Source organism: Colletotrichum navitas (genome assembly GCF_030913465.1).
Source record: "Colletotrichum navitas strain CBS 125086 chromosome Unknown LY79scaffold_190, whole genome shotgun sequence".
Taxonomy (NCBI): domain Eukaryota; kingdom Fungi; phylum Ascomycota; class Sordariomycetes; order Glomerellales; family Glomerellaceae; genus Colletotrichum; species Colletotrichum navitas.
This window is the reverse complement of record NW_026850736.1, coordinates 1-13,692: the sequence shown is the minus strand read 5'-3', so window position 1 is coordinate 13,692 and position 13,692 is coordinate 1. Positions and strand designations below refer to the sequence as shown.

General features: G+C 41.7%; 4 protein-coding genes across 4 annotated transcripts; 3 read left to right on the top strand and 1 right to left on the bottom strand.

Moving 5' to 3' along the window:
• Window positions 1-222: 222 nt before the first annotated feature.
• On the top strand, window positions 223-1,102 carry LY79DRAFT_573323 (uncharacterized protein). The gene is made up of 2 exons (XM_060559458.1): window positions 223-586; window positions 657-1,102. Exons 1-2 carry the CDS (start codon window positions 458-460, stop codon window positions 747-749), a joined length of 222 nt encoding a protein of 73 aa, XP_060407080.1. The 5' UTR covers window positions 223-457; the 3' UTR covers window positions 750-1,102.
• Window positions 1,103-5,344: 4,242 nt separating this feature from the next.
• On the top strand, window positions 5,345-6,142 carry LY79DRAFT_530181 (uncharacterized protein; the record flags this gene model as incomplete). The annotated part of the gene is made up of 2 exons (XM_060556160.1): window positions 5,345-5,618; window positions 5,673-6,142. 2 exons carry the CDS (start codon window positions 5,345-5,347, stop codon window positions 6,140-6,142), a joined length of 744 nt encoding a protein of 247 aa, XP_060407079.1.
• A 677-nt stretch (window positions 6,143-6,819) lies between these two features.
• On the bottom strand, window positions 6,820-10,045 carry LY79DRAFT_487487 (glycosyl hydrolase family 71-domain-containing protein; the record flags this gene model as incomplete). Its single annotated transcript, XM_060553300.1, has 3 exons — window positions 6,820-7,777; window positions 7,833-9,126; window positions 9,598-10,045. Coding segments are annotated over 3 exons (2,700 nt in total), but the record flags the coding sequence as incomplete, so codon positions are not given.
• Window positions 10,046-11,768: 1,723 nt separating this feature from the next.
• LY79DRAFT_573316 (uncharacterized protein) lies at window positions 11,769-13,692 on the top strand. Its single transcript, XM_060559457.1, has 4 exons — window positions 11,769-12,099; window positions 12,161-12,987; window positions 13,063-13,176; window positions 13,315-13,692. Exons 1-4 carry the CDS (start codon window positions 11,918-11,920, stop codon window positions 13,416-13,418), a joined length of 1,227 nt encoding a protein of 408 aa, XP_060407077.1. The 5' UTR covers window positions 11,769-11,917; the 3' UTR covers window positions 13,419-13,692.

Here is a 13,692-nt window from a genome sequence, read left to right as displayed (position 1 = left end):
TAATATCAGTGCCTACAATATGTATCCTGTACCTATAGCCCTCGCAGCAGCCGAACGGTATCACTGCTAGTGAATCCGCCCATTTCTGGCAATCTTATGCCGGGTACTAGTCCTGGATCCATGAAGTCAAACTCGAAGCCGAGGTAGGCAGGCCCGGTACATATGTGTACCGACCCGCTCTTTGACCCGCTTAAAGATGCCTTCGGCATCAACGTTAACTCCGTCCAAACTGTTCCGAATGATCCGAATCAGCCCTTAAGTATCATTATTCAGAGTACCTTACGTAGTAGGTTTATAGTTAATAAACCTTCAGACAGAAACTTTTTACACCTGAGTCATGGTTATTGTACAGTTTCCCTACATGTAAACCTCTACTATATATTAGGCTCAGTTATACAGCTTCTCAACACCTTCTATTTCCCTTACAAACAACTTCACTATACTAGTCTTAACTAAAATGGTTTCTTCAAAAGTTCTCCTTATTCTCACTACTGCGTGCCTTGTGCAGCTTGGTGTGACTTCTCCGGAACCTGTGCCTGTGTTAGGCTGCGCTAGTTATGCGCGAGGTACTCTTGGACCCTGCGCTGTAAGAATTCAGACTCCCACTTGGAAAATTTTAGGTATTATAAGTCATACTAACCTACTTGTACTCAAAGGACTGCAGTGGAGACTGCGATAGGCACGGATTCCCCTGCTGCGCCGAAGTTCCTCCTACAGAGTGTGGAGGCCCAACATGTCCTAACAATTAGCTATTTGACGAGAAATGTCGCTAGGACCAAGTCAGAACTTGTTAAAGTGTGGTGATTGGCCATGAGCGAAAGTGGGTAGATGTTGCTGTCATTGGATAGATGGATTTCCCTACTTAAGAGTGGCGCTTTGGATGACAAATACATGGGTTAAAAGGCCACGAATTCAAGGCCACAACCACAGCAAATTCGCCAATAGTTACGGAGGAGCCTGTCAATAGTCCTTGCGGAGAATGCCAAGCCCACCCCATGAATCTAGACCCACTTTAACTATAATCCAGCCAATTAGAGCAACTAGATTAATCCCCTTTCTTTTTCTTAACTAGGGCCCTAGCAAGAGTAATTATTATAACAACAATAACAATAATAATAATAATAATACTACTTTTTTTACCTTGCAACTATTACTGTTATAGTGCATATTAACCCTATTATATAGGTAATTATTTTTGCCCTTTAAAGCTATATTAGGGGTAAATTAGCTAACAAGGTAATAAAAGCCCTAAGGATTTTCTAATATATAGTTAAAAATATTCTTATATAAGTAAAAAAGTATAGCTTTAACCTAACTACTTCTACCTTCTCTTTATTACCTAAGTACTATAATAATACCCCTTAAACTAGCTAACTAAAGAAGGTAATATAATTAATTAAAGAGCTTATCTTATAAAAGGTTTACTATAATTAATATAGTAAAGAAAAAATATATACTAATATTACTAGTAAGCTTTAAAGAGAGCTTAATATAGATATATTAGCCTTAATAGTCTACTAAATCCTTTAGTAATATAGATTTAAAAAGACTAAGCTAATAAAGAAACCTAGTCTATCTTAATAAATAAAACAAGATAAGCTTTCTTAGTACCTAGCTTATTACTACTAGACTATTAAAGATTAAAAAAAGGTTATATAGTCTAATAAAATATTAGTTATTTTATCTTATTATTATAGTAACTACTATCTATAGTAATAGGTCTATAAGGCCTATATAAAGTTATATATTTATACTTAATAAAAGAAGTATACTAAGTTTATATTCTAAGGTTACTTTATATATAATAAGAAAAGCCTTTACTACTATTAGTTACCTAAGTTAACTATAATATAATAAGAAGCTACTACTAAGGTTAAGAAGTTAAATAAGGAGTTAAAGCTAGTAAAGCGCCTTAAATAAGAACTAGAGAATAAAATAGCCTAGCTATAGCTCTAAAGGATCCTTAGCTATAAACTAACTTTTTACTAGAACACTTATACTAGTAAGTTAGTCTATAAAGGTAAAAGAGAAATTAACTAGTACTATTACTAAAAAGAAATTCTTTTACCTAAGCTTTTCTTATTTATTACTAATAATTACCTACTTAGTACTATTATTTAAGAGAATAAAGCACTTTTTTATAATTATTACTATATTTACTATATATATACTACCTATAATATTTAAAAAATACTTTAGTATAGTAATAGCCTTAACCTTAACCTAATTAAACCTTACTAGCTATAAATAAAGTAATTTATAATAAAGAAAAGTACACTAGTTAACTAGGCTACTACTATAAAGGTATAAGAAAAGTACTAGTAAGTACTACTGTAGGAGAAAATCTAGGCTTAGATAAAATAGATCTTAGCCTATATTAAAGTAATTATTACCCTTAATAGCAGTAATAAGTATAAGGAGGGCTAGTAAGCTAGTAAATACTAATTAGAGGTTAAATATAGTAAATAAAAGCTATTAAAAGCCTTAAATCTAGCTAACTTTAGTGCTCTTAAGGGTGCTCTTAGGGGTACAAAATGCTAGCAAATGCTGGCTGTAATTACTTTTAGTGGGTGTCCCTGTAATTACCTTTGCCACTTAACATAGGGTAGGCTTAGTATTCTCTGCAAGGACTATTAACAGGCTCCTCTGTACATAATTAATATACGTCTAATTAATTAGGGATATTATTATAATTAACTACTATATCTACGCAGTTTAACAGAACTTCTAGTATAATTTACCTAGTATAATGTATTTTAGATAAAATAGCTAATTAAATCTAAATATTAAAATATAACTATTATTATAAGAGTAGTTATCTTATACACTGTACTAAAAAGCTAGTAATAAAGATCTAAAGTTAATATAAGAATCTAAATTATTTAAGCTAATTTACTATTATACCCCTAAAGACAGTATAAATTATAAAAAAGACTATATTAATATTAAAGCCTTAAATAAAAATAATTTAATAAAACTAGCTATTTAAATGAAATAGATAAACAAAGAGTGTTTTGTACTTAAATTATATATATTTTCTAAATTAACTAATAATTCCCTAGATATAAGTACTAATAATTCTTTTTAAAACTTTACTAAATTTATAGCTTATATTAATTTAAATCTAGATATAAACCTACCTAAAGAAGCTTAGGTCTTACTAGAATATTAAAATAGGTATTACCTTTTATTAGTCTATAAATACTATAAAATAACTAGTAGGATATTTTATTATAATATATAAGACAGTAGCTAACTACTAACTAGACTTTAGTTACTTATAATGTCTACTATATATAAGTAATAATATATAGTAGGTAGCTTATAACTATTAATATACTTAAATAAAAGTAAATATTAGAGATATTTAATAAATATAAATCTATGTAGATAATAGACTATTATAATATTTAATTTTACAGTAGATTCTTAAAAAAATATTTAAGAGAGATAATAGTAATAAAGATAATATTAAAGAGAATAGTATTAAAGAGGGTAATATTAATAAAGATAATATTAATAAAGATAATATTAAGAAAGATAATATTAAGAAAGGAAATCTTAGTAAAAATAATACTAGTAAGAATAATATTAAGGGAGATAACGTTAAAGAGAATAGTATTAATAAAGATAATATTAAGGGAAGTAGTTTTAATAAAGATAGTATTAAAGGGGATAGTGTTAATAAAGATAGCGATAATAAGGATATATTAGTAGAAATAGAAGAGATATAGAGATATTATAACTACTAGTAGCTATATTAGCCTTAGTAGCTATATTAGCCCTAGTAGCTATATTACTATATATATTAGGCTAATAATATTCTATTAGTTACTAAGTAAAAACTAGTAATTATATTATCTTAATTATAAGTATTTTAAGTCTAAGAAATTTATAAGTCTTAATTAAGCTATAGTTATTAACTTTTATAGTACTAATTAGTAGTAAGTATCTTAATTATATAGTCTAAAGTATTATTTAAAAGCTTCTAAATACTATTTCTTTAGTCCTTATTCTACTTAACTATATTATTACTAATTTAATTATATTATAAAGTTTATACTTTAGTTTTATTATTATTTCTTATATTTAATTAGCTACTATTTAGTTAATTAATCTACTTCTATTACTAGTTAGTTACTTATTTATACTTATTATTATTATCTTTTTATAGTTTTTTATATATACTTTTAGTTAACTAAAGTTCTAAAAAAAACTATTAGAAAAGTATAAAGTAAAGAAGACCTATATAGTATAGTAATCTAAAGAGAAATACTAATAATCTCTAATTTATTAAAAATACTTTATTAATTAGTTAAAGGCTTATCTTAATAAAAGTATTAAATTCTTCAAATTTAAGATATTTAATATTTTAGCTATAAGAAAAAAGTATTTAATTAAGTAAAGCCTAGATATAATCTAAGATATAAAGCTCTTAACTAACTTATATTATTATACTTATTTAGCTTATAAAAAAAGGTTTATAGTCTAATTTAGCTAAAAGATAAGTCTAAAAAAAGAAAAAAGGGTTATTAATCTTGTATCTATATCATTAGCCTTTCTTATATAGGCTTTTCTCTCAAGTTAAATAAAATATTTTCTTTTATATATTCTTATATTCTAGAATAGCTTTAAAATTAATTTTCTAATTACTTTACTTTATTTAAATATTCTATATTATAGCTTTATATAATGTATTTTTATATTTCTCTTTTATATATTACTATAGAAATATATTGTTAGCTAGTTATCCTAAAGTATTAGCCCAAAGTAATAACTAAAATACTCTCTAGAGACCTATACTAAGTATATCTACTCTCTTTCTACATTAATATATTAACTCTGTTTTTATAAAAACGTGTTTATTCTATTTCTATATAAATATCCTTACTATATTTTAACTAATTTCTAAAATTATTATAATAGAAAACAGGTTTCTTTTTAAATTTAAAGTAAATTATTTATAACTTATATATAATAACTAAGCAAAGGTTTAGGTTATATATTATTAAAGTGTAATAAAATACGTTTTATTAACTTTTTAAAATTATAGTTAGGTTTATAAGAATAGTATAGTACATCTTGCCTAGCTAAAGTCTAACTTACTACGCTTATATAAGCAGTAAGTACCCTATATTCAAGGTATAAGCTGTTATCTAACTTCGCCGCCGTTCCTGAGCAGGCCCCAAATATAGCCTCAATGCTGACCATCACTCTTATGCAAGAAGTTTTTGCCACAAACCTACTCCTTGCTAGGACGCGGCATATTGCCCTCCGGTTTATTTTGACCTCCCGAGGGACAAGTTCGTTTGTTGCTTTTGTTCCCTATAGCTCCTTCGCAAAGATGAGCACCGGAAACGAACCAGCCAGCTCTAATGCAGCACCCTACAGCTTCACTCTCAAGGATCTGACACCATCCACATGGGCAGATCACCCTCTCGGCAGAACAGCTTACGGCATGAAAAGAGCAGGCTTCCATCGTTGGGGATTCGTTATTTACAGGGCAACATATAACGACGATACAGCTTGGGAACGCTATCTCAAGGCGCTGAAGCTTACTGTACGACGTGCTCTTGCGGATGAAGGAGGTGACGTGCTTCTTGAGCAGTACATAGACTGTAAGTAACCCTTCCCTCCCTACTCTTTTCATAATACCATACTAATAATTCTAGGGCCTGTGATCGCTGATCAGCCTACGCTTGATGGAGCGTCCAAAGCCGATGTCCGAAAGCACTTTAATTCCTGGTGTGCAGCCTGTAGCGAAGAGCGCGATGGTCCTGGCGCTACCAAATCTAAGACTAAACGGCTACCACGGTTTAGGTACTGTGTTTACGTGGACCGGAAATGCCTTGACACGCTGGCTAGGTTGCCAGCTAACCAGGATAAGGAGGACTATGATGAACTTTCTAATGTGGTGGCTGTAGTTATTGATGGTGCTTTTGATAAGAGGACTCCTGGGGACGATAAGGGTTTGTACCCTGATATCGAGGGCTGCACTGAGCGCTACGTGGGTTGGAGGTATGAGGGCATTGACATGCTAGTCAACACGTACGAAGAGTCCCATAACTACCCTTTAAGCCACATCGACTACAAGCGCCCCCCTCTTATCTCACCAGACGGATTAAGCTCAATGCCCGTATAAAGTAGGCTAAGCTTACAGCTTTGTTATACATCTTTCAGAAAGCAAACTTATCAACTGGTTTTTTTAATTGCTTCTCCTAATGTCAATTTTGAACCCCTAATCATTAAGAGTTACTTAATATCAGGCGGCGGTTGAATGTATTGAATTTGATCTGCAAGTTCATCCAAAATATGTTGAACGCTAGCAGCATTAGGAGGCAGATTGCCAGCTCGCGCGAGTTCGCCAAACCGCAACCGTATGTCGAGGATACGAGCCGCTAGCCAACCTCGTGTGCTATCAGCAGCCTCACGGTACCAAGCACTATCAAATTCCCGGTGAATCGCTACAGCGTCGCGTAAGGGAGCCACAACCCGGGCTATGGCTATGACGGCAGTTCGGAGTTCTTGGCGATTGCGCTGAACTGTCGGTAACGCGTCTGGGTGATTGATGTAACGGAAGACACCAATAGACATCCGCATGCCGTCGAACAATTCATTTTGTGCCGTCACGCTGCCCCGCGCCGTATCTCGTAACAACCGTCGAAACCTAAGGTCCCCGATAGGGCTCGGTCGGGTCCCGACATCGTTGTTCACGTCCCCGTCCTCGTCAGAATCGGAGTCTGAGTCCGAACCCGAGTCAGACGAACCGTCATTGGAACCGTTGTCGCTATTTTCTTCTGGTGAAGGTTGACGCAGGTTGAAGATTCGACCCTTCATCTGGTTCATAACACGCTCACAGAGCAAAAGCGGGAATCGGTTTCCCTGCGACCCAAGACGATCAAACAAATAGCCGTTAGGTGTCAAGATTTCCTTACTGGATCCCGCGCGGGGCAAGTTTGATGGCAGGACATCGGCGTTCCAGTTGTCCGCCAGATCTGGGCCGTGGAGGAGGCCGTTAGACGTGGCCGAGCCGTTAGGGAGGATGCCGGTGGCCAAGGTCCTGACGAAATCACGGACGTATTGCCCATCGGGGTTGTGCTCCGTGTCGTAGGTCGCTCGGATATGATCAGAAGCCATTGTACTTCTGTCCAAGACCTCTATTTCGGTCGAGCTGCAGTTATTCTGTACCAGCCTGAAGGCGTTATTGCTGGCCGGGGTGCTTCGCGTACTCTTGTGGAGATTGCTGGAGCCTGGATACGCTCTCATCTGCAATTTCAGTTTGAAGTTATGGACGATATCGTTAATGACCTGCTGCCAGCTGACATTGAACGGTGGCCGCTTGCTGCCACGCCGGTCGAGCTGGGAGCTGATGTACTTAGCGTCGCAGAATTCTGGCTCGCACTCATCTTCGTCAGAGTAGTCATCCGCGTACAGGTCCTCGTCGCAGTTGTACCCGGAGCCAGGATATTCACAGAGCCCTTTGCTGCATGTGGGTGTCTCGAAGATGTCGTCATTGGGCGTGCAGCAGAGTGCCTTCTTCCGGCCCCAGAGACAGTCTAAGAGGCTGTCTCCCTGCGAATCGGTGCGCAACGTCACCTCGTTGGCTGAGCATGTGTTGTCCGCGCAGTCGCCCTTACCAACCCAGTGGCAGCTTCGGAGTGACGGTTGGGAAGACATGCAGCAGTAGTGAGACATGTATTTAAAGAGGTTGCAGCTCTGGTCGGGTGTGGTAACAGCTGTTGCAACGTCATGCTCGTCGCTTTTGCAGCTTTCTTCACTGTTTATTTGTTAGTCAGAACCAACATTAATAGGACAGCTCCTGATAAACCCACCAACCACTCCAGTAGCATTGGTCAGTCAACTCTTCGTAACTGTCCATGCTGCAGCAAAAGTACTTATAGCCTCGGCTACATTGGTTGTTGTTCCCGCCGGACTCAATCGGCCAGCCACCGTTTCCAGACTTATATAGGGTAACCTCGCCTTCGTGGCATTGCCCGTTACAGTCGCCGCCGTTTCCTCTCCACATGCACTTCTCCGGAGCGTCCCCTGCCTTGCAGCAGATGGGCTGACCCCAGGTACCCCCGATACCGCTGCAAATGCTCTTGTCCCAGCCGACACGCTTGTAACCCCGACCACAGGCCTTGGAATATCCCAGCTTGTCGATGTCATCCTCAATATCAACACACTTCTCGGTACGGAAGCACGTCTGATTGAGGTTGACCATCTCGATATCATGGCCGCCAGCATCTTGGCTGCCCTGGTCTCCGATGACTCTCTGCACGCACTTGTCAAAGGGACAGTAGCCCCTTGAACAGGCAAACGCGCACAAGCCATGGCCGTCGTCTTTGATGGTGCCGGCTATTAGGTCGACGGTGGCATCGAGCCAGTCGAGCTCGCCCTGGCTCAAACATATGCAGGCAGCAATAGGGCAATACCCATGCCTACAGGTAAAGCTGCAGAGCGCGGCGAGGTCGCCGGGGCCGGTGCCGGATACACACGCCGGGGGTTGGAAAGGTGATACCACGGGCTCGATCAATGGATGTTGCGTAAGGCCACAGGCCTCCTCCGGACAGAAACCATACGAGCAGGCCGACGAGCAAAGGCCGACATAGCTGGAGCCTCGGCCCTCTAGAGCGTATCCCGGGGGCCCACTTCCGTTGGGATACTCGAACTCTGTGCCCAGGGCAGTGCAGACACAAGCACCCTTAGGGCAGTACCCGTAGCTGCAAGTAAACTTGCAGAGCCGATTAAAGTCGTTAGCACCCCATCCCCCGATGCATATCTGGTTCGAAAGCGACGGTACTGTCACACTGCGTGACGCCGCCATCATCTTGCTACCCGTGGTAGGGTTGAAGTTGTGATAGCCATCACTGCCGCAGTTCCGTCCGACGTCTGGGCCTGTGACGCTCATGATGGTCTTGCCGCCTCGGATGAGCCTAAATTCAACGCCGCCTTCTCTTCCGTCAAATGGCACGCCTCCGTGGTAGATACCGGCGCTGCCTTCTGGTTTGTTCCTCCAGGTGCTCCTGTATGCAGATCCACCAATGACAACGTGTAACTCGGCGTCCTCTGTGAGCAGAGCCGAGAAGAAGACCTCATCCGACACTAACTCAGAGGCCTTATACTCTAGTTGGACCTGCGATGCCGTGTTACCTGTAGTTCCGCCGTCATCACAGTCGTTACCGTATACTCTTCGGTACCAAAACTCGACCCCCTCTTGTGTTATAGTAGCCGTATCATGCTTATAAAGGTCGATAGTGAAGGGTAGCAGAGTCCGCCAAGCGTCATGGGGACGGTCTAGGGCGTAGTTATAAGGTGATTTACCCGTGTTAAAAGCCACAAGCGCATGGTCCCTAACAGGGCCGATATGATGAGACTCGCCATAGTCGTTCCATGAGATAATCTGTACCCATTCAGGCTGATACCAACTCACCTGCACCCAACGGTCGTACCAGGCGTGATCTCCACGCCAGAGCCAGTTCTTACCAAAGCCAGGCATATTAGTATAAAACCAAGGAGAGACAGGCATCATATACGGCTTCCCGCCTAGGAACTCTTCATATGAAGCATCGGTATAGGTGTCCATATCATGACCACCCCAGGCCCACGCGTCCCAGCTGAAAAGTCCGTCCGCGACGCCTCCAGCACGTTCCATAGCTCTCTTGGCCCCATCGGAACTCCAGTCTGGTACGAAGAAGCAGCCTGTTTGAGCCTTGATATCGACCCAATCTTCCGCCTGTGCTAGGCCCTCAAAAGTCGACACAAAAGGTTTACCCTCGTGGCGAAAGTGAGCTGGGCTACCACTGTACTTCTGCAGCATTTCGATGACGACTTGTTTCTTCCAAGGCCCGTTGCCAGCGTAATCAAAGCTGAAGAATAACTGAAAGCCAAGCTGTTCAGCCTTATCAAAGACAGCCTTAACCAACTTTTCGTTCATTTCTTCGCCCTGTGCCATGTTAAGCGCAAAAGCATCAATATATGCCTCTTTTACCTTGTTAATGTCATCCGCCCAGTCCAAGTCCATATACTCAGCCATGTTGCTAACCTAATGTGCGTCCAGATCAGGAAATTACTTCTCGTTTTTAATCTTAATTACATTGTTTATTAAATATACTATAAAGTAAGCAAAAACTACTTTAGCCCTTACTTAAAGGGCCTATAACAGCAGTGCTACTACTAGCAAAAGAGGCCTTATCTTACTATAGGGTTAAAAGATTTACCCTACTGTAATTTAGTGCTGTTAATTTCAAGGAAAAATAACAAATATAGGCCCCATCTGACCAAACGGTCCAGCAATCACACTCATTTAAGCCACAAGGAACTCTGTTCACGTCAATTCACAGAAGTAATTATCTAAATGACTCGCCCCTCCAGCCATGATCTCTTGTCTTTCAGGCACCGTAATCCCCCCTTGGAACGGAGCCTTGATCTTTGGTTAGCCGAGGCCTCATCTCCTGATGTGCCTCCTTTGTACAGAAGCGTGCGGTCCACCGGCGGAATGGGTTCTGATGCATTTCGAAATTTCTTCAAGGTTGCCACAATATTGCAACTAGACCCAGCCGCCTGCGGTGAGAGACGTGCTGTGCCGCTGGGTACGACTGCCACTCTAGGTTAGCGTGATCCACTCGGTGTCTTCAGCCGGCCAAGAGGCCGTCGTCGATGCAACATCAAACCAACGACAGAAAGAAAATGAGCTACAGAACCAACAAGACGGTCCTCGGCTAGAATGAGCGAGGCACACAGCCAACAGACTGGGTGTCAGACCTAGACAGTTCATATCCGAGACACATGTTCAAGCCATGGTTGATTCCCTATTGCATCAAAAGATGTAGAGTAGTATGTTCTTGAAACCTGGTTTTATTTCTTGATCCAGGTGAGAGAGACATGTCAAGAACAATAACGCATCACTCGCTTAGGAGGAATAGATCAATACGTACGATATTTCTAGGTACCAAGCTGTCGTTTGACACTTGGCAACACGACTTATCCGGAGCGACTGCAACTGGGGTTAAGTGGAAAAATCACCACGGACGTTTTTTTTCGTTGCATAGGCGGCTTTTGAGGATTGGTCAAACTCCAAATAACCATCGCGGATTGGTCAATCTAATTATGCACGTAGACTGTTGTCACCAAAGATATCGTGAAGTTAGAGGCAGGCAGGGCAAAGTTAAGGGCAGGCGCCGCAGGCAAAAGGCCCTGCGCAGCGGCCTCCGGAGGGCTCCCGGAGGGTTAGGGGGGTTCAGGGTGGCGGAGCGCCCTGGCAATGAGCAAATCCGTATATGAGAATCGAAAAAATCCTTTTATTGTTATTGGTTTATTTTTATTTTTTAAAAAAAGCATCAAAGTAATGCGAACAAATGGGAGGCGAACGAAGGGAGGCGGGCAAAGGGCAGGTGGGCGGAGGATGGGGGGGGGGGCGCGTAAGCTTGCGGACAGGGCTGCAAGCGTGGGTCGTCTAATTCCAAACGCACTAGCAACAGGGGCTCCTGGATAGTCAAGGGGTCCAATGGATGAATCCGCAGCGTCGTGCATGATGGTCGCGAGTGAGAAAGGTCACTGGTGTCCTCGGACACCTTCCACATTCGGAAGATGACGTGGGGGCAGACTGTGATGCACTAGGAAGTCTGTGGAAAAGAGGCAAAGCAGGAAAGCGCGTCGGGCATGGGAAAATTTTAATGTGCGGTAATTGACTATGGCAGAACGGGAGCCGCGGCTGTCGCTCAATTAGCGTGGGTTAAATATCCAAAGCATCACGGCTCTCTTTGACACGGGTGAGGATTATGACCCATCACGACACATCGACGTGGATGCTGAACTTTCAAGTCTTGTTCTTGGTCTTTGGGCCAATTGTAAAAGTCGATAATTCAACGTCCGTTCTTTTGGTATGGCGCTGAACACATCCACAATCGTTTAAACAATGTTCAGCTTAGGGGCTTTCCTTCTCGTTCTGTGGTGTCTCGAGGCCCACTTTGCTTTTGCTCAGCAGTTTCCCATGATGAAGATGTCGTATGAGACATTGAACCTCAGTGGCCCCTGCTTTGAGGCCCTGAACACCACCGTCGAGTGTTCTGACCGGCTGGCCAAGCACGTTGCTTGGGAGTATGTCTTAGCTTGGATTTTCATTCTCCAAAAACCATCTGGCTAATCTTTCATTTCTCAGCGCATCCAGTGTTGGCCTTCTCGACCAGAACGGCCTAGCAGATGTCTGCGAAGACACATGCAGACAGTCACTTGTTGACCTACGTAAAAGGATCTTAGGCTCCTGCAACTTCAATACCGACGCCATCCAGTATAGCTATCTAAGCTTCCCGGCAACATATATTGTCGACAGATACCTGTACTTCTATGACGTCTCCTGCTACAGAGACAGCTCCTCGGGCATCTTTTGCGATACTATGGTGGCCGGCTGGCGCAACGAGACAGATGGCTCGGAGGCGCACTTTTGCCATGACTGCTGGCTAGGCCCCATGTCTGTCCAACTCCAATCGCCCATCGGGTTCAACGAAGACCGCGCCAAAGAGTTTGCGTCACTAACCAGGAGCTGTTCCGTTGACGCCTACGCCGCACCCACCCCAATGCCGTATGGAGAGATGACTGCCACCTTGGAAAACGTCACGACTACGGTCCAGGCCCCAGCACAGGATACTGCGACAGCTACAACTGCAGCCACCGAAGTGACCTCTGCTAAAGAGATGATTCCGTCTATCTATCCTCTACTAGAGTTAGGCACTGCCGCCAGTGCCGATACCACAGAGGGCAGGGAGAAGACAAGGAGGCAGCGGAGAAACCGTTCGAAGAAGACCTCAAAGCAGAGTACGGTCCGACAGGCCAACCCACGTGCTCCGGGTACCTCCGAAGATTGCCTCAAGTACCAGAGCTTTCTGCCCTTCGAACTCGTTTACAGGGAGGCCGATCAGGGAAAAAAAGACCTAGATGACTTTGGCATTAATGACTGCAAGTACACAGCAACCAAGCATAGTGTTAGTCGTAAGTAAGCCTAGACAACGGTCAAACCAATAGGCATGATTCCAAAGAAGACAGCGCTAACTCTCTGTTCTAAAGTGGAAAGCTTCTTGGCTTGGAACCCTAGCCTTGCCAACACGAAAGACTGCAAGCTCCAGCGAGGATGCAGCTACTGCGTGAGGCGACCATTCTCATCGCCCAAGACTCAAATCAGTAAGTGACTACTTTTCTTTTTCTACCCCATCTTCTATTCTATGCTTTCCGCCTTTTTCCCTCTTCTGTCCTCCTGTTCTATCCCCCTTTCAATAAGTATTAAAATTTCGCCTGGAATGTGCCATGCTGACTTGAAAGTTGCTCCTGTTGCCTCGAATGCAACGCTAAACTCCACCGCGGCGGGTATACAACTAACCTCCACACCATCCCGAGAAATAAAAAAGGGCCCAGCTCCGCCATGAGTGGCATGGCCCCGGCAGCGCCTGCTTTTAGTCAGTTAACACTCAGGCTTCAGCTGCTCTCATAAGTCAAGAGATAACTCTAGCATTAATATTTAATACCTAGATCACCATCTGCACACAAGTGTTAGTTATTCATCCTTTGTAATAAGTCATGAGGTGTGTAATTAACTGCTCGCGGGACGCTTGATAAAGTTTTAAAGATTGGATACCCCTGTCCCCCCTGGAATCGGTAGCAAAAGGACTATTCTAGGCAGCAGTAAAGGAAGTACAAGAC

Excerpts from the sequence above, each read along its gene's own strand:
- LY79DRAFT_573323 (XM_060559458.1), top strand. The coding sequence starts at position 458 with ATGGTTTCTTCAAAAGTTCTCCTTATTCTCACTACTGCGTGCCTTGTG. Across the intron at positions 587-656 it reads GTACTCTTGGACCCTGCGCT|GACTGCAGTGGAGACTGCGA; the intron begins GTAAGAATTCAG and ends TTGTACTCAAAG.
- LY79DRAFT_573316 (XM_060559457.1), top strand. The coding sequence starts at position 11,918 with ATGTTCAGCTTAGGGGCTTTCCTTCTCGTTCTGTGGTGTCTCGAGGCC. Across the intron at positions 12,100-12,160 it reads GCCAAGCACGTTGCTTGGGA|CGCATCCAGTGTTGGCCTTC; the intron begins GTATGTCTTAGC and ends TTCATTTCTCAG. Across the intron at positions 13,177-13,314 it reads ATCGCCCAAGACTCAAATCA|TTGCTCCTGTTGCCTCGAAT; the intron begins GTAAGTGACTAC and ends CTGACTTGAAAG.